General features: G+C 33.5%; 2 protein-coding genes across 3 annotated transcripts; one reads left to right on the forward strand and one right to left on the reverse strand.

Annotated features, from left to right (window-relative positions):
* Positions 1–238: 238 nt before the first annotated feature.
* LOC114383008 (3-hydroxyisobutyryl-CoA hydrolase-like protein 2, mitochondrial) lies at positions 239–10,769 on the forward strand. Its single transcript, XM_028342579.1, has 15 exons — positions 239–556; positions 639–719; positions 817–885; positions 1,109–1,172; positions 2,680–2,759; positions 5,198–5,281; positions 5,389–5,473; positions 6,411–6,496; positions 6,586–6,707; positions 8,020–8,080; positions 9,124–9,222; positions 9,303–9,404; positions 9,485–9,526; positions 9,618–9,772; positions 10,269–10,769. Exons 1-14 carry the CDS (start codon positions 254–256, stop codon positions 9,735–9,737), a joined length of 1,398 nt encoding a protein of 465 aa, XP_028198380.1. The 5' UTR covers positions 239–253; the 3' UTR covers positions 9,738–9,772; positions 10,269–10,769.
* A 3,726-nt stretch (positions 10,770–14,495) lies between these two features.
* On the reverse strand, positions 14,496–17,643 carry LOC114383170 (chorismate mutase 2-like). 2 transcript variants are annotated; one of them, XM_028342780.1, is made up of 6 exons: positions 17,427–17,643; positions 16,829–17,057; positions 15,928–16,014; positions 15,690–15,833; positions 15,095–15,187; positions 14,496–14,922 (listed from the first exon to the last, which is right to left on the reverse strand). In XM_028342780.1, the coding sequence occupies exons 2-6, from the start codon at positions 17,054–17,056 to the stop codon at positions 14,689–14,691; spliced, it is 786 nt and encodes a 261-aa protein (XP_028198581.1). In that variant the 5' UTR covers position 17,057; positions 17,427–17,643; the 3' UTR covers positions 14,496–14,688. The 2 variants fall into 2 exon arrangements, with proteins under 2 accessions (XP_028198581.1, XP_028198580.1); XM_028342779.1 differs by having other exon boundaries at positions 16,829–17,211; positions 17,427–17,612.
* Between the last annotated feature and the right edge of the window lie 2,473 nt (positions 17,644–20,116).

The raw sequence follows: 20,116 nt of genomic DNA on the forward strand, positions 1-20,116 counted from the left end.
GGAGGCTAATGTTGTGCAATGAGGTGGTGGTGCGCGACCTTGGTGCAGTGGTAATGTTGGGTGGGGTGAAAAGAAGGTGCGAAGGGAGAGAGAAAGGGATAAGAAAGTCTTTTCCCATGTTTGTAGGGACCAATAACCCATGAGGTTGGAGTCAATAACAACTCCCTTTTAATTTTTACAAATAAAAATTCAGAGTGACTATTTATTTTTGGGCCAAATAAACAAAGCCTTGCTGACCCAACAAACCCTAACAATGAATTCGGGTCGTATTTGTGGGCCTTTAAAAACCGCTGGGACCCAAGTTGGTTACCGAGGGAAAGCGTTCTTCAATTTCAGAGTTCGGGCTTCATTTCAGACTCAGAGTAACACTACAGTACAGAGTACAAACATCAAACACCTTCTCTGCACGCAAAAACCAGAATCGAAGATGCAGAGATTTAAAGCTCTGCTACCTCAACAAACTAGGTCCTCACTTCGCACTTTCTGTTCTCACCGTCGAGCTTTCTCCGCTCAACCAAATTACTCAGAGCACCACGACGACGATTCTCAGGAACAGGTCACATTTCTCGCATGCGCTTTTTTTATTTTTTATTTTGCGAATTTAGTTTTCAATTTACGACGTCGTTGTTTGATTCCAGATTTTGGTCGAAGGAAGAGCGAAATCGCGAGCAGCCATTCTCAACAGGCCGTCTTCGCTGAACTCGCTCAATGCTTCAATGGTACGGTGTCGTTCCCCTCCTTTTTTTTCCATTTTGCGTTTTGAGTTCGTTCGCTCCTCTGAGGTGAAGTAAACGCCAAGTCGTTTTCATTTCGCAGGTTGCTCGGTTGAAGAGGCTGTATGATTCCTGGGAAGAGAACTCTGATATTGGCTTTGTTCTGATGAAGGTATCACTATCACTGTCGTTTTCACGCCAATAAGTTGCTACTGAACTAAACGACATTGTGAATATTGTTTTTCATACTTTGTTTCTTTTCGATATCTATGATTATTAACGACATTGTGAATATTGTTTTTCATACTTTGTTTCTTTTTGATATCTATGATTATTATGTTTATGGATATTGGTCTTTGTATTGAGTATAAGTTGCAATCTTGAATGTTTTGAAGGGTAGTGGCAGAGCTTTCTGTTCTGGTGCAGATGTTGTTAGGTTGTATCAATCACTCAATGAAGGTGAGTTGTATTTTAATATTTCATATTTTATTAATTAATTATTAATTAATAATTGTATTTTCATTTTAGTTTCAATCCTTCAAGTGGTTACATAAACTTTGTGCAAATAAGTTTTGAGTGATTTATCCAATTATTGTTTGTAACTTCTCTTATCTTTTACAGACCATAATTTTACTGACATGCGTGTTCCGTTTTTAAGTTGTATGTGTCATCTTCTAAGTTCTATCAAAAAAGCAGTTGATTTATGTCCTATTTGGATAAACTTCTCCATAATCACTTGTAGGAGGAGAAAATAAGAAGGAAAAAATGAGTTAAACTTCTCCCATAAGCTAAAATCAGCTTTTGTACAAGTTAAAATCAACCTATGTTTGGTTTAAAGTTACAAAAGCACTTTAGTGAATTCCAATACAAAATTGTGCATTCCAATGCATGAATTGGGAAGGAAAGATTTGTCGCTTCCAAGAGTAAAAATACTTTTGAGCTCTCCCAACTTGTTTTAGAAGAAGCTAGAATGAGAGAGTTTCTACAAATTAACTTATAAAAACTTCGTACCCCATTGCCCGGAGGCTCTTCGCTATGCGAAGGTATGGGGGAGGGATGTTGTACGCAGCCTTACCCTTGCATATGCAAAGAGGCTGTTTCCGGATTCGAACCCATGACCAACAAGTCACCAAGGCACAACTTTACCGCTGCACCAGGGCTCGCCCTCTTCTACAAATTAACTTATGCATAAGATAAATAGATAATTTGAGCTTATAGGAGAAGCTTAATTTATTTTTCTTTCTTATTTTCTTCTCCTATAAGTGCTTATTAAGAAGTTTATCCAAACATGAATTTAATGACTTTCTAAACTATGCTTTGTATACAGGGTTAGTGTGTGCTTCTTGTTCGGGATAATAATTTATAACTTACTAAATTGAGTTTGGTTATTTTTTGGGAGTGGAGGTGTAATATCTGTGTTTATATTTATCTCTCAACCTTGTGGGAAATAATACTAAGGATTGTTTGTTACTTCACATCTTCATCTAAGTCACGATGTTATTTTGCTTTAATATCAACACCTACTACCTCTGTGTGTGTGTTTTGTTAGATGATGCAGGGATATCACTCTTCTATGCTAATGCCCTCCGTATCTTGAGTCTTTTCATTTAGACTTTTACAGTTTTACTGCTTGGAGTGTTTCTCATCCTCCTTTTTGTTTCCATAAGCACACTGTTTATTGAAAAACAAAAGTATAAGGTCAACATAAAATCAACTGCTAGGTGGTGATTAGAGAGGTTATTGTTCTTTTATTGACTGGACCCTAATTTGGATAAAAAAATATTACCATAGGATATTCTTATGCAGTTATAGTAATGAATTATGATCAGATGGGTAGCAGGTTATGACAGTCATTGTAGGATCATGATCTGTAATTAGTTTTGTTCACTTTTATTTTTTAGTTGCTTCTTCATCGGAGGCCATTATACATCTTGAATGATGACATTTTTATGTTTATAATGAGCAGGAAATACTGACGAAGCTGAACAGTTTTTTAAAACATTATATTCATTTGTATATCTTCAAGGGACATATCTTAAACCCCATGTAAGTATTGAATCATTGCTAAGTGTTTTATCTGAGATACCGAGTACGGTGAAATATATGAATTGATATGTTTTAATTATGGCAGTTTAGTATTTGATTATTTCCCTTATTACTCATTATATAGTTTCCTTATTTTGTAAACCTCCTTCATTATAAATAAGAGTATTCTGTGTGGTCTAATAAGACAACACAACATTACAGTAAAACACTGTTACATGATATTAGAGCTAGGTTGAGGGAATAAGGAAAAACCGTCCGTTACTGAGGACCCATTGTCCTAGGTGAGCCCTTTTGCCTGCTGCCTTTCTTCTATCATTCTTTCTTCTACCAATGACCTCCACGCCGGACATCGCTCCAGCAGCAGCTACTGTACATGCCTCCATGCACATCTCTTTTCTTTCTTGGGTGAACAGTACCCACAACACTTGCGTCTGCCGTTTGGCCACTGCCGCCCATTCCTTTTGTCAACGACCTTTGAACCAGAGTCACGACCTGCAACTCCTCTGCATGTGCTCACACGCGCCTCCTCTCTCCAGTGCGGGTAACTCATGTGCTCTTCACACATCGGTGTGTGGCGTCGTTTCCGGTGAGACCATCCTCGGGCAACCCCTCTGCTACCATTTCCTACTTCTGGTGGACCTGTCCAGCCTTTGTTCAGACCTGTTTGGCTAAGTTTGAAACCAAACACCCCTCTCAACACCCTCGTTTGGCTGGTTGTTTGGCCTTGTTTTGTTGTGTTTCATAGCCTCTACCAATCCTCCTTCAGAATCCACTTCCACAACGACGTTCACCAACGTTCCTCGCACAAACACATCTGTGTGCAACTTTCTTTGTGGGTGAACAGTACCCGCGCTCACTATTGGGCCTGTTTGGCAGCCAGTGTGCTGCTCGGTCTGCATTAGTGACCTTTCAAGAATGCCACGCTGACCATGTGTGCAGCCAACTCAATACACCGCCGCAGTGACCCCACACATGGCCCTTTTCTGGCAAGGGAAGTTCATGCACACCACACGACACATCTCTGGCGAGCGTTACACTGCAACCACCTCCTTTTGCCTTAGGGCGTGCCTTATTCACGGGTGAACAATGCCCGTCGCAACTAAGGGCCTTCGTTGGCTGCCACTGAGCTTTTTGGCGCAACCACACGACTCGAACCGTCTTTATTTTCATTTCTGCTGGGTTTACAACATTTGTAACAAGCTTGGTTCATATGACATATATGCTCAAGCTTGAGGGAGAGTGTGAATATATGATTTGATATGTTTTAATTATAGCAGTTTAGTATGGGATTATTTCCCTTATTACTCATTATTTAGTTTCCTTATGTTGTAAACCTCCTTCATTATAAATAAGAGTATTCCGTGTGGTCTAATAAGACAACACAACACTAACACTGTTATAAGTACTTTAGGTTTGAGAATTGATATATACCTAATATAATTAATTTTGCTTATGTTCTTCTAGTAGAACAATATTGGTCCTGCTAAGTATGGCTGTTAAACTCTAGTGTTAACTTGTAAATTCATCCAAGTTATGAGTTGACACCTACAAATCGAGCTGAATCAGTTGTGGAATTGTTTATTGGTGAATTCAGATAAACTCGGGTGCGATCATTCAAACTCACTCAAAACCAAGTTGGCTTCACCTCCATACCCATTTTAGAGCAAAATGACATTGATCTGTGCTGGTCTCTTGCATGATTGGGGTTCACTTTTAGAGCTCAGCACTCACGTACCTTCTTGCATGTTTCCTGCCACTTGAAATAGCGAAACAAGGGTCTAATGCTTTCTGTTCTCAGAATCTCAGCTCTTTCACATCTCACAATCAACAACTTTCCTCCTGGACGTTTCTCGCCGTTCCTCTCTGGCTCTCCCTCAGTTCCTTGATTCATTTGTGAAGCTTACGGAATCAGCTTTACTTCACCCAATTACAAACTTTTAGTGTAGAGACCTATTGAAAATTTCCAAATATTGTAGATGTAGAGACTAACCAATTAATTTAACCTATATCCAGGAAGGAAATAGAACGATGTAAAGAGATCTGTCTCCACATACCTGCATAGGCAAGAGTGAACTTGTATAGCAATGGCACAAATGAAATCTTCTATTTTTGAAAATAAGAGGGTATGAAAAAGAAAAGATATAATAAGAGTCAGAGTTGAAAATTTCTTGAAAATTGAAACAAATCTTTTTGCGGTGAAACTGTAAATACTTAAACTCATTTGTGTAGTATTTAAAGTTACTAGCAAGATGATTAGGTTAGTAAGTTTTCTTGTGCGTGCATTGTTTATTTGCATAATTGTAACTTATGAATATTATCACAGCATAATGAGTTACAATAGGTCTCTTCTATTTTTTATGACTTTTTTGGTGTTTTTCTTAACTTTGAAAGCTTCTTCATTCAGAACCTGTATGAAGATTTTATGGGCATTTATGCAGGTTGCCATTTTGGATGGCATAACAATGGGATGTGGATCTGGAATTTCTCTGCCAGGGATGTTTCGTGTGGTAACTGATAAAACTGTATGTGATTTCTTCATAAGCTCATTGAATTTATGCTCACTCAATAAATTGTTTTCTATGTCAAATAAATGCAGGCTGCTAAACCTTTTTCTGCTTAAACTTTGCAGATTTTTTCTCACCCAGAAACTCAAATAGGTTTCCACCCAGATGCAGGAGCTTCTTATATTTTGTCTCGTCTACCTGGCTACTTAGGTAATATACATTTTGCATGCTATTTGAGAGTTGGACTCGTCCTGCATAACACTTTTGATACTCTTTTTACTGAAAGATCTAATTATTTTAAAATGTATTAAAAATGTGTCATTTTTCAAAAAACTTGGAACAGAAATCACGAACTCTCAATAAGATAACTACACAAAGTTGAAGAGAAATATTTGTAGAAAATATTTTCTAAAGATAATTTTAGTTTTTGTCTAAAAGAGCCCAATTTGTTTCTTGAAAATAGTTGCTAAACTTTTAATTCCTAGAAAGGCCAGAAATTGGGTTATTGGATTAAGTGATAGATTTCATTGCTGCCCTGATTAGTATCCATGGGATATGGAATCAATGCCCTAAATTGATTCCTTTTGTTTTGAATTTTTATAATATTACTAATACAAATATATTTTAAGAAAGAGTTCAAGTTTCACAATAAAATACGTTTTTCTTATATTAAATGACTATATACACTCCTATTATTTTTCATAAGGAAGAGTGTTTGATATGGCACATGTAGCTATCTATGTGCAAGTCTCCTACAGATTTTTTTAAACTGCTGTTATTGTCCTCATGGACAAAATATTATTGTTTTCATATTCTTTATTACTGTTATTGTTTTTAATGTTATAGACTATTGATCACACTATTTTTCTTCTCAAAGCTAAATGAATTTTTTGTTGCAAATATTTTATATATGAAAATCAAATCTTCTCTAGAGTGCATGGAGTTGAGATTCTATTATCCTCAGCAACCCAACCCGCTGCATAGCTCTGTATTGATCTTTAGTCCTTTACAAAAAACATTTTCTAACCATTTACTTCTAAGTGCAGTTTTAACTGTTGTTTTAAACTTGTTCTAACAGCTAATAGTCTTCATAGTAAAGCCAAAAATGATTCCCAGAAATTTATTTATTTTATATTATGCTATACAGGGGAATACTTGGCCCTCACAGGAGATAAGCTTAATGGTGTTGAAATGATTGCCTGCCGCCTTGCTACTCATTATTCACTAAATGCAGTATGTTTCTCTCTTTGTTTTTGTGCCTCTTTGTTCTGTCATTGTGGCCTACTTTTCCTTTACTTACATTATTTGGCTTCTCCGGACAGAGGCTTGCTTTGCTTGAAGAACGTCTTGGTAAACTAATCACAGATGAACCTTCTGTTGTGGAGGCATCCCTTGCACAGTATGGTGATCTTGTTTATCCAGATAGGAGCAGTGTCCTTCACAGGTAATTTTTTGGGGAGAAGGAGGGGGTCATGGTTTGACTATAGCTCAGTTTTGGCCCTATGTGTCCTGAAATTATTTTCAAATAGCTCAAATCTACTATCTTAAATTTTGGACAAATGCTAACCAATGCCCTTGAAGAAGTAAATGTAGAATTTTTTTATTGAAAAACTTAAATAAAAATATTTATTATATCAGAAACTTAAAAATATTTAAAGCTAGTTTTTTAAGTAACAGGGTCTATTTAATGTTCCTTAGTCTTTATTCTTTGGGCGTTCATTACCGGGATCTCTGGATTGTATTACTAATTTGATTGATACTGTGATGGAACTGAAACAATTAATATTCTGAAAAAAATCGCAATAGGGTGAATAAACCCTGTATAGTGGTTATATTCCTTCTCAACATATGTATAATGAAATCCTCTCGGATTTTTCTTTTTTTGGTTATTTTGATTATTCAGCTGGTGACATGAGGTTATGTTCTATTGAAGAGACTAGAGGTTGTGAAATGCTTGAGTGCTTAACCCACTCAACTGATCTATATTTATATAGACTTAGGAAGTAAATCCAATGTGAAATTTACAAGAATATTAATAAAGTTATAGTACCTATGTACATGCATGTGAATTCTTAGATACATGAATATGTGACTAACTAGGTACATTAATAACTATTCTTTATTGGAACAAGTACCCATTCAATGTATGGAACAAGTACCCATACAATGTGTGTAATTCTTCAAAGTTTTCAATAGTGAAAAATACATCAGCAGAGCATAAGGCAGCGGCTCGATAAGATCCCATACTGAGAGCTAACATCATATTACCCAATTGAGACATTGTGGAATAGGCCAATTTTTTCTTAATATCTCGTTGAATGTTTGAATTGATCCTTTAGTTCATGCTAGTCTTTATTTTATTTTCCCTTTCATTGGTGAATGTTTGAATTAATCGTGTCATGGAAGTCTTGAAGAGTAGAAAAAAAGGGGAGAGAATAATCTGAAATTTGTTCCTCTTATTCAAAATACATAAAAACTTACAAATATAAGTAGGTTCTAGGGATTTAGGAAGAGATAAGGAAACAAGGAAACCAAATGTTACGAAGAGGTATAGAACCAATGTGTACAAGGAGAGTAACACCAATACCCTTTTTAACATGAGAGTAGCCCAAGACAAATTACTAATGAACCTAGAATTCTAACATATTGTAGTATGAACCAATTTCTACACACTTGTTAGCCAGCCAGTCTGATTGCCCTAATTTTCTATTTGAGTTTTTTATTTTTGTTTTTGTTTTTTCCTTCCCCTGATGCAGGATTGATACAATTGATAGATGTTTCAGTCAAGAAACTGTGGAGGAAATTATTGAAGCTTTGGTGAGCATTGTATTAAATATGTTCATGATCATTGATAAGTCTGGACTCCGGAAGGAGCTGAATTATTAAAAAAAAAAAACCATTTTGATCCAGAATGTACTACAATTACTAGATTTTGTGAAATTCATTGAATAGCTACTGCCTACCAGTCATTGAAATTATTGGTAAATTATCAAATAATAAAGCTTGTATCATCTATAGAAGTTGTGATTTCTTTTCTTCTTACTCAGTGTCATAACTTGTCTGTAGCCAAGTCATTGACCACCTGAAATCACCATAATATCATCCAAAATAGAAGAATTAGGTTCTTTACTATGTTCCAGTCTCCAGTTGAGGGAGGTACTGAGAACACCAAGCCAAGTGCTAATCATTTTGGGTTTTGTTAGAAAAAGGAATTTCAATATGGATGATAACTTGATCCACAATCCAGTACAATTAGGAGATTATTATGTGGTGAAAAGCTCCAGGGTATATCTGTTTTCGTCTTCTTCCCCCTCTCTGCCACCAAAAAACTTGAAAATAGGCATTTTGGTACAAAGAACACCCTTGAAACTTCTTTAGAAAGTAATGGCTTAATGGGACCTCCTTATCCAAACAACAAAATAATATAGGACCTGATTGGGTAAGCTTCTCTAGAAGTTTAGAAGAAAATAAGAAGAAAAAAATGAAATGAGCTTTCTACGTAAGTTAAAATTAGCTCTTCATTAGTTAACCATTAACTAATTTATAGATGTCTTCTCATCTTTTAAAGAAGTTATATGAGAGCCTTTTACAAATTAGCTAATGGACAGCTAACTCATTTTAGCTTATGGAGAAACTCATGTAATTTTTTTCTTCGTATTTTTTTCTCTTAGAAGTACTTTTAAAGAAGCTTACCCAAACAGGCTCAGGCAGAGAAGTAGGCAGTGAACTGAACATTTCAGATTTTGTTAGATGAGACAGGTGATGAGTATTGTTAATGTTTTCTATCATCTGGTGCTTAATAACACTGCATTTTGATTGTTTTCCTTTTCTTTTAAAAAAATAAAATGTTATTCTGTCAGGGGAAAGAAGCTACTGAATCTTGTGACGAATGGTGTTTGAATACTCTAAGGAGAATAAGAGAAGCCTCCCCTTTGAGTTTGAAAGTTACTTTACAATCTGTGAGTTTACATTTCCCTTGCATGTTTATTTATTTTCCTTTCGAGGTGACTTCTGCATTAACCTCCTCTACTTAATCTAGATACGTGAAGGTAGATTTGAAACTCTCGATAAATGTCTTATACGTGAGTACCGCATGTCCCTACGTGGAATTTCTAAGCTTGTCTCCTCTGATTTCTTCGAGGTAATGATTTTTCTGGATGCTTTCAGTAAAACAACTTTATTTTTTTTCTTATTATTGTACTTGACTGATTCTTTATGCAGGGTGTTCGAGCACGAATGGTTGATAAAGATTTTGCACCAAAGGTATGTCTATTTTGTTCCATGAATCTGTAATCCAGTTAACACCATTTTTTTGTTAGGAGTTACCTGAAGCATTTTATTTCCAAAATTGCAGTGGGACCCACCTAGTTTAAAAGATATATCAGAGGACATGATTGAATACTATTTCTCTCCTTTAAGTGAAGTTCAATCTGAACTAGTGCTGCCAACGGCTTTGCGAGAACCTTACATGTGAAACTAGCATACCTCTAAGCAATGCTCTTAGCAAGGGTAAGACAAATAAGTTCTAATTTTGTTCTCAAACTTCATTAGAAGTTTTTAAAATATGTTTGTTGTATTGGCATAAAAATGTAGAAGTCACACTTGTATTTTTGGTGGGGAGAGGTGGTTGAATTATTCGCAGTCTTTCATGAAAATGTAGATCATCTAATTTTCTCACTCATCACAATGTCAATTCGTTGGCCATCCCTAGAGTCACCAAGAGGAAGAATTATTAAATACTAGTAGGTGGTGTGTAAACTTGTCTATAAAATTAAGTGCATGTTTGGAAATCAAGTCGAAAAGTACTTTTGAGACATAAGTATTTTTGCAAAAGATTAGAACCTTTGCTTTTGATTTTATTTTATTTTATTTTTATCCATTGGAGTGCATTGGAATGCGTGTCACTACAACTACAATTTCAACTAGAAACCAAACATGCACTAAATACATTTAATTCTTTTACATCTTTTCGCAAGTCAAATAACAATTTATTTATCTACTGTAGATTTCGATTAAAAAATAATTCCATGTAAAGAGGCGTTGATGCAGTTGGAAGATGCACCATGAGCTATCGCATTCACCTGCCTTTGACAAAACTTCCACTACCAACGGTTCCTGTCTGACTGTCTGTCGGATTATCGAATGAGCTTTCCAATATTCGGAATTATCATTGTTCTTGAATGTGTGTAGTCTAATCTTGGCACCATAAATATAAGTGAACGAACCATATCTGCTTTCATTCTTTACTCTCATTTCAGTTATCATGAAAACCAAGTTCAGCCGTTTACTGAAAACATGAATCAGGGGCTCGGTCCTACAATGATACATATCATGGCAAAAAGTCAAACTGTAAGAATATTTCCTTGTAAGTATAAAGTGAGCCGTGAGCAATGGCAAGGAAAGACCATGTCTACTGTTTGGAATGCGATTGAATAAACATCTTAAGCACTTATTTAAAGAGTATAGTTTGGAAGAATTTTTATGAAGTTTATTTGGTCTATAAAAATGACTTATTATAAGCTCTTTTTAATTTATTTTAATGAGCAATTTTTTAATTTACTTCAAAGTTTTACAGTCAAATTTGACTTAAATTTTCTGTATTAAGTTTATTGAATAAAATGTTTGATTTAACTGATTATTCACATAGGCATGAGATGCTTTTTTTCTAATAGACGGGCTGCAGTGGTGCCTATTTTTATATCTTATTTGTCATGCTTTAATTTTGCTGTCCGATTATTCTACTTGTAGAATACAACACATGCTGAGTTCTAGTCCTGAATATTATGCCCCCTAAGAAAAGGCATCATAGATTTCTTAAAATCATTGTTTCCCTCAACTAAATTTGTTTTTGGGGTACTATTTCAAACCGATCTCCATTACATTAAATTATTGCAATCAAGATTCATTATTCAAAGGCGTTGGAGCGAGGCAGAAGATATGCTTAGTGCCTCTTAGGACTATAGTAAATAGGAGTGGGTAAGCGGGTCAGCCTGTCCCATGTAAAGTCCGTCCGCATAAACATGCATTGGTAGCGGACCCGTCCAATCTGTCCCGCTTCTTACACGGGTCAAATAAATTGGTCCGCCCCCGCCCCGCGGACCCCGCGGGTCAAACGGGCCGGTCCGCGGGCCTAATTTTAAAAGAATTTTAATTTTAATAAAAATATAATACAATCAAATTAAGTTCAATACAAATGTAAATAAAATCTCAATAATTAGTCAATTATATCAATAAAATAAATAATGTATTAACAAAAGAAAACCCAAACAATAAATCTAAAATATGAAATTTAAACATCTCCAACAACAAATGATTTCATATTTAAAGTAGCTTGAGTCTTCTCCATCTCCATATCTTCATCTTCTTTTCCTAAAACTCAAAATAATAATAAATATTAGAATAAAATCAAGTTAAGTGATTAAAAGATAATAATTATTACATATTATTTACCCTGCATATCAAATACTAGTAACCAATTTTTAGTATATATTGTCAACAAGAAGCCTAGTTCGATATTTGTTAAGCACACGTGAGGAGAAAAAATGTTCTTAGCCTGCTACAACTACTAAATATGATATGAACTATTTTTTATAATAAAAATATATTGAAATATCTTTAAAAATATTTATTTAATAATTATTTTTGGCTTAAATGATAAGAATTGATATTTTTATTATTTATGAATTTCAGATATGAAAATGATAGATTAAAAGAGAAAAAGATCGAGAAAATATCAAAAAAGAAGATTTTTAGCAGGTTATCACTTATCTTTTTTATCTTAATCTTTTATTTTTGTTATCTTATCCTTTTTTATCTTTATCATCTTTTAATTTAAATTTTTTATTTTTATTTTTATATCTTTATCTTATCTAATATATTTATTTATCTGTTATTTAAAAAAAAGTTTAAAGTGAAAAAGAGAAAATCAAACCTAATATAATTGGATTAGGATCACACAAATTAAATCTAATGCGGGCTGCGGGCAGCCCGCGGACCCCGTGGGCCAAACCCGCATAGTCCGCGGGTTAAGCGGGGCTGGCCAAAAAATATGACATCACCATGGAACATTTAAAAAAATTGGTCCGCAACCCTCACGGACCACAGGCCCCGCAGGTCAGTCCATGGATCTGAACCCGTTTACCCACCCCTAGTAGTAGAGCTTTTATAGACAACAATACTAAAAAATTCGTTTAAGACTATACATCTAACATGTTTATTGTGATGCTAAAAGGGGTAAAATTATGGACAAGACGTCTTTGGTTCTCATTACATTGATGCTCATCTCACATTATTAGAGAGGAAAGAGCATTAATGATAGATAAGAGGAAAAACATCATGGACGACATTATTGCAAAAATTATGTTTGTCAAAATTCATTAGCGACTAATAGTGTTTGATGTATTTATTTATTGTTCAAGAGAGATGTAAGAGCATCAAATGAATGTGAGAAAAAGGCAGTGCATTAGAGTTAGGATGCGATTCAATAATAGCCAAAAGTTAAAGAGTGGGCAGTCCAATTATGCAAAATCATTTGCGCCAAAATTGAAGGAAAAAGATGTTTGGTTTATTGCACAAACGTATGTGAATGTGGATATACAACTGTACTGAAGTTGTTAGCAAAAAATAATATAAAAAATACTGTACTGAAGTTATAACCATTTTAAAAGATGACACAGGCTTTTGAAAAAGTCACAATGAAGTTCTAATATTAATGTTTTTTTTTAATTCTTATATATTTTATATTATTTTTTGATAATGATGGTGATGATTAATCAATAGTTAGAGATAAAACAAATATATTAAAATAACACCAAGTGAAACCACCATCAAAGGCTTAGATTTAAATGGCTTCTCTAAAAAAATGAATTTTTAAAGAGCCCAACTACACTGTTTGATAATTCATGAATCCAATACCTAATAAAAAAAAGGATTTCATTTTATTACAGAGAGAGATGATGTATTTGGATAAATAGTTTAAATAGTTTTAAATAAAAACTGATCGTATTAATAGAACTTGTGCCATAAAGTTAATTTATTTTGATAAATTTTACCATCAAGAACTCATAGGAAAGTTATAAACTAATCTTATGAGCTTAATCAAACTTTTATTTGTAACTTAAGTGTTTATTTTCTCTGGTCTCTTTTATAAGCAATAAAAATTACTTGTTTTTTCCCCTTCAAATATAAATAAAAATGAACTAATTTTATCTTATTTAACAAAAATATCTTCAAAATGTCTTTCATTTAATAAAGTCAAAGACTTTCTTATACTTGATATCAAGTTTCAATCAATGAATGATATTTTAAGAAAAAAAAGAAACTTTTTTTTTGTTTTAGAATTAACACAATTTAATAAAATTAATTAACTGCTTAATAAGTATTAAATCAATTTTTTTCTTATAAAAGAGACTGAAGAGAGTATATAACAAGATTAAGCCAAATTTTCCTAAAGAAAATAATTTCAAACACTCCCAATTGATTAGGGTTTGTTTGTGTGCACATATTACTTTTAAATCCTTCCTTTGATTTGTTATTATCGATCTTTTACTACCTTTTACTTTGTATAAAAACTTATTTCTCCAAGTATCTATCTACCTGGGTAATAACACATTGTAAGTATGTCATATTTATGGCATGTCTAGAAGGAGAGAAGGAAGAGCGAAGAAGTGAGGGAATGATGGGAAATGTGCCTCATTTGATTATGTAGAAATGAATGAGCAAAGAATAGACGAAAGAAGACGCTATTGACAAGACATAATTGATTATGTTACCTTATTAGAACATTCATGTGTTTGGTTCTGCATCATAATCATATAATTGATTACCTTTTCTCCCGTAACCAATGCCCCCCCACCCCACACCACCAACCCAAATCGGTTATTCCCCTCCCCATTAAATTGATTATGTATTAACTTAATATGTTATTTATTTCTAGAGATGGACTGCAAATGTTTTATAGAATGATCTATTTCTCTTCTTTTCTTTATTTATTAAATTCATTCTATTTTTCTTCAACTAAGTAATCTATTTCTCTTCTTTTTCTTTCTTTTCTAATTTTCTTTTTCTACCTCTATTTCCTTCTTAGCTACCAAAAATACCCTTAAGGACGTGCCTTTGATCCATGGGAATGTCTTTATGACAAGGTCATACTAATACCCTTGATAAACTAGGCCAGGAAAAGGGCTGAGATTCTAGTTCGAAAATGTTTTTTTCTCACGACACAGATTGAAGATCATGATATAATAATGCCTTTTCCTAATAAAGCCGATGAAAATAAAGGTAACAATCTATAGCTACAAATAATATTTCTGAATCAACAGCTACATGAAGTTGGCAATAAAGGATCACTTAAGAGCTTAATCATTTGAACAACAACATCATATTCATCTTCCATTCTTCTAAATTCTAACTGCATTGTAATGCCTTCAGTCTAGACGGCGCAAGAGGTACTCAACCTGAACCTCCTTGGTGAGAGGTATCACCCAATTTTTGTACAAGCTAGAAGCCACTGATGGATCAAATTTACGGTTTTCATTGTCATTGTCATCACTGTTAAGATTCACTTCCTGCCCAAACACCACAGCCTTCTTTTCAACTCTCTTCCTCACCGTCTCTTCAACGCTTGTAAATGTCAACAATTTCATCAATCCTTCTTTATCCTGCAAAAACAAAGGGTGTACATTTTAAATAAAAACCAAAGCAGCATGAAAAACAGGAAGATATATGTAATATAACACTTATAAAGTGACCATAGGATAGATATGTGAATGATGAAAGTCATGGAACTAAATAAGCCTTGCCAACACTTAGCAACTACTCCAATATATATACCTTAGCTCGAATTAAAGGCTCGTAGTCTTGAGGAGCATCCCTGAATTTCACCTCAGCTACAAACTTTCCATAGTGAATCCTTCTAGAGATGGACTGCAAATGTTTTATAGAATGATCAGTCAGGATCAATACTAGTTTAGGAGACTAGCAAAATCTTGAGTTGGTCCTGTTTGGATAAACTTGTCAACTTGTGTACAATAACTATTATAGAAGCTCTTTCATCTAACTTCTCCAAAAACTGATCTGTGTATTATTGCAAGATTGTATCTGCATTTCTAAAGCACATATCTTACTGTTTTCACGTCCAAGGCAGCAATAGAGGCAGAAGCTACTCTTTGTAGCTTCTGACCACCAATAACAAATGTGTTATCAAACGTATGGTAAGTTGATTTTAACTTATGAAAACAGTTTGATTCATTTTATTTCTTCTCTTATAAATACTTATTGAGAAGTTTATCCAAGCACAGCCTAAAATACGTGCACAAAATTATAGTTGAGTTGAGATTGCTTTTGGCAAAAGTTAAACTGTATAGATTTCTCTGCATAAATTCATTCATGAGCATACTGCTAAAAGAACATCCAGAGATTATCTTACCTGCAATAATGAAAGGTCATTAGCTGCAGTTTGCGCATAGTTGCCATCATCACCCGAAGTAGCAAGCAATGGAAGTAACTCTTTGAAATACATTTTCCAGATGGACTTGTTTATGTTAATTGAAGCAGCACCAGGATGCAAAAACTAAAGATGGAATTAAGTTAATAGAGAAATCCTTTTATCTTCTAAGTTTCATGAACTGTGGAAATTGGAAAATGGTATCACATTAGTGAATTACCTGTTTGAAGGAGTAAGATGGCACAATTGATGGTGGTAAATTTTCTGGGAAGAAGGCGTTTTCTTCAGGGTTTTTGTATCTTCCAGCCTGTAATTTACCGTATTATTTTAGGCCTAACTTTCTTTCAAATGCAAACAACAGAATACACAGTAAATAAGAATCACTCATGGTAACTATCAGAGAGATTCAGTACACTTATGATGGTAATAACAGAAGCAAAAAATTATGAACTAGATCTTGAAAAAAATTCTAGAAAGGTTCTATTTTGTTAAAAGAGCAGTACAAGTGCATCACGTCATCAAAGATGCCCCTCATTTTCAGCACCTAAGAAAGAGTCAGAACTGATTGTGGATTTTGCATTGACAATTTGACATAGAAATCCTCCTCTTTCTTTCAAGGAAGGGAAAAAATAGCAAATTAAAATTAGGATCCCAAAAGTGATAAACAAATTATTAATCCTTAGGAATCGAAGGCAGATACCAAGGGATTTACAGCACCTAATGCACCCTTAACCAACTGAACTAGACCCCCTTGATCCCTAAAGTGATAATCTAATTAACTGCTGGAGCTAGCATGTTAATGCTTTGTTGGAGAAAGTTGGTGTTCTAACGAGTACTCAACATGAGTGTTTAACTCTCCACTCTATGATGCATAGTCGTTGGTTCCTATAGAAATTATCACCAAGCATATTTAATGACATCCTTTTAACATCCATTTGCACACCTACAATCTTAAGAAATAAGAATTAGCCAAATTCATTGGAAGCAAAGCACATGCCATCCATTCAGATGCACATTCACTGTCACAACACCATTATAGTGACATAATCTGACATCCCAACACACAACAAGACAAGAAAACAAACAAGCAAAGAATAGGGTATATTAATAACAAATAGTACCTTAGCTTGAATGGCCTCTGTATTCTTAACAACAAATTCCACCAATGAGCCACAAAAACCCTGGATTTGAGCATACTTTTCATCATAGGTGTGAGAATTGCTAGGGAACTTGGCTCTCTCAATGAGACCATAAATGATGGTATCCTCTTGCCTAACCAAATCCTCTCTCACAGAAGCTAGCGTGTACACATTCCCAGAATCAGGACTTTGTTCTGCTGCTTTGGCCATTCTGCATCTCATGGCACAAATCATCAACACAAGAACCACCAATGGAAATCGAATCATCATCATGTTATCAGTATCAACCCAAGGGGTTGAAATTGAAACACCCAAAAGATCACACTGGGATTCTGATTCTGATTATGATATAAATGATGATGGTGCTGACATTATTATATAGCACAAGGAGATATCAATATAAGTAATAATAAATTGTTAAGTCAAATTCAGCGCCACCCATTTAATCATATGATTCAAAATTTCATATGATATAGTAGTAATATGAAATAGATAATGTCTATGTGCATGTTTGACATCCCAAACTGAAAAGAGATTGTGCATTACAGACCAAGTCAAATGAAGGAAAAGGGAACCGTACCTTGAAATTAAGCTGCACGCAATTTTAAGCCTTGAAATGAAATGCGGTTTGTGGGGGGTTGGGATGGCTTTTGAATAGAGACTATTTTGTGGTTTATAAAGAAGGGACTATATAAATTTATTACATAAATGAAATGAAAGAAGAGAAGGGGTTAATAAATTGGGACACAAAACTTAGTGGGGGAAAAATGGAAAGTGCTATTGCATTGCGTGGATTGGTGCAGACTTATTGAGTAGGTTGTTGCCATCTTTCTTCCAAGTTGGAACTTGTCATTGCCTAAGACAAACGTGTGGGTCCCACACTCATGTTCCCTTCTTAACTCTTAAGAAATTCCTACATTTATCGGGGACACACTGACCCTGCCATTTTGTTTTTTTATTGGCTTCATGAAAAAGGGTATTTCTGGAACTCTGAAAATTGGTCTGGTAGTTAAAATTGAATGGTTTTTAAAGTGTTGGATAGTTAAAATTTAATGGATTTTAAAATGTTGACTTTATTTGTAAGTGTTAAAAACTTTTAAAAATGGTTTGTATTTGATATATTTTAAGGCAAAAAGTGTTTCGAGAACTAATGAGAATCAGTTGCAGCAAAAGAGATAGTTTCTTGTAACGTGATTAGCCGGTGCTTAAATTTTATTGAGTTTTATATTCATATTTGATTGCTGATTATGTTTTGAATAAGATTATCTACAAAAGATACTTATTAAAACAAAAAATTATTTCAAGAAAAATTCATATAAAGTTGGTTTGTTATAGAGTTTAATTTGTACATATTATACTTATACAGTAATGGTAAATTATTGATTTTTCTACTAATTATTTTAAAAGTTAAATTAAAGATGTTTTTTTAAGTTAAATTGTAACTTTAATTTTCTTATAATTTTAAATTCATAATTTTGGTATCGTTATTTCTAAATCGAAACATTTAGTCTCTGTTATAAGTTAAATAAAGTAAAAAAAAAAAGTGTCTTGATAAAAATTGAATCTATAACCTTTTAAATGCAAAAAATCACAATGTGTTGACTTTATTTGATTAATTTTAAAAGTAATATTTTATATGTATCATTACGTCAAGCATTATCATTATTTTTGGAATGTTAGAGAAATCTTTTTATGTAAATTAATCTTCTACGTTGTCGTATAAAATTTGTGGTTGAGATAAATTTGAGAATATATCTTAATTTAAAATTCATTATTTTCACCAAAACTTTAAAACAAATAAACATTAGGTCTGATTCTCCATTAATTGCTGGGATACCTTCTCCATATTCCTACTCGAATCAATGATATTTAAAACATTATTTAATAAAAAATAAGAATATATAGATGTACCTAAGTAAATAAAAAAGAAAAGAAACCAATTTAGAAAAAGGTTAAGATGATATAAAATTTCAAAAAGTATTTAAATAATAGCGGTTTAACATTAAATTTTCTATCTTAAAGTATCTCAAAATGAAAATACTTATATGAGTTATTTAACTTTACACAACATTGCTTAACCTTTTTTCCAAGCATATGACACCATGTTGCTTAGATAAACATCGTTGTTTAATAAATTTATACCATAAATAGAATATTTTTCAATAATTTGTAGGATCTGTAAAATTAAGTTAAACATTTACTTCAATAACCTTAGCATTGGAATAAATTTTCATAGAGTGTTTAAATTTATGTGAAATTATAAGATTAAAAAAATTATAAAAGCAATTCATCTAAACAACTATGCATTGTAGATACTCTTAAGCAACAAACACTACTAAAAAAAGGGGTTTCTACGACGGTTGAAAACAACATACCAAGATGATTTTCGTCTTTGAAGCTAATGTTGTTGAAAGTTAACACTTTCGACGACAGTTCTAGGAACACCATCTTAGAAAAACACTACTTTCTAAGACGGTGCTTAAGAAAGCTAGCTTTTAAAGACGGTGGTGATGAGAGCACCGTCTTAGAAAGCTATCTTTCTAAGACGGTGCTAACGTAGCTTTCTAAGATAGTGCTGATGTAAGTATCGTCTTCGAAAGCTAGCTTTTTAAGACGGTGCTTATGTCAGTACCGTCTTAAAATATAATTTAATTTTACCTGCATCATTGTGTTCTCCATCTCTCATCATTGATTCTATGCTTGCCTGGTAAGATTTAACACTTGAGCATTAGTATATATTTAAATTAACTAACTATTAATCTAACACTAATGCAAGAAAATAATGAAGGACTAACAATTAAAGTAGGTAGATGACTATATACAATAGCCAAATATATTTGTTGCTAAGCAATTAAATTTTGACAAAGATCACATACAAACTAACACAAACCGCAAATCAATTACAATCTTTAATTAAAGAAAAAACAGGCAGCAAGAAAAACATATATACAGTAGTTGTATATTTGTTGGTGATAATGGCAAAAATTGTTGGTAGAACAATAAAAGTATACAAATTACAATGCATTCAAATGGACATTGACAACTGACAAGTATAGAAATATAAGTCCAACATCAACAACTGTTTGAAGCTTTATTCAGTAGATAATTATTAAATAATACACATGTTGAACACATTCATTACCTTTGAATTTTTTTTCATATTTTTTTTCTTCAGAAAACATAAAGCATGATGTCACGGTTACTCTGAATAATCTCCTCCAAATGTGACGAATCAAGGTATTATTTTACTCAAGGAATATGAAGAATGAA

This window comes from Glycine soja, chromosome 14 (assembly GCF_004193775.1).
Source record: "Glycine soja cultivar W05 chromosome 14, ASM419377v2, whole genome shotgun sequence".
In the NCBI taxonomy this organism is placed as follows: domain Eukaryota; kingdom Viridiplantae; phylum Streptophyta; class Magnoliopsida; order Fabales; family Fabaceae; genus Glycine; species Glycine soja.

Excerpts from the sequence above, each read along its gene's own strand:
- LOC114383170 (XM_028342779.1), bottom strand. The coding sequence starts at position 17,119 with ATGATGATGATTCGATTTCCATTGGTGGTTCTTGTGTTGATGATTTGT. Across the intron at positions 16,015-16,828 it reads CAGAGGCCATTCAAGCTAAG|GCTGGAAGATACAAAAACCC; the intron begins GTACTATTTGTT and ends GGTAAATTACAG. Across the intron at positions 15,188-15,689 it reads ATGACCTTTCATTATTGCAG|TCCATCTCTAGAAGGATTCA; the intron begins GTAAGATAATCT and ends AAACATTTGCAG.
- LOC114383008 (XM_028342579.1), top strand. The coding sequence starts at position 254 with ATGAATTCGGGTCGTATTTGTGGGCCTTTAAAAACCGCTGGGACCCAA. Across the intron at positions 6,708-8,019 it reads AGGAGCAGTGTCCTTCACAG|GATTGATACAATTGATAGAT; the intron begins GTAATTTTTTGG and ends CCCCTGATGCAG. Across the intron at positions 9,405-9,484 it reads TCTCCTCTGATTTCTTCGAG|GGTGTTCGAGCACGAATGGT; the intron begins GTAATGATTTTT and ends TTCTTTATGCAG.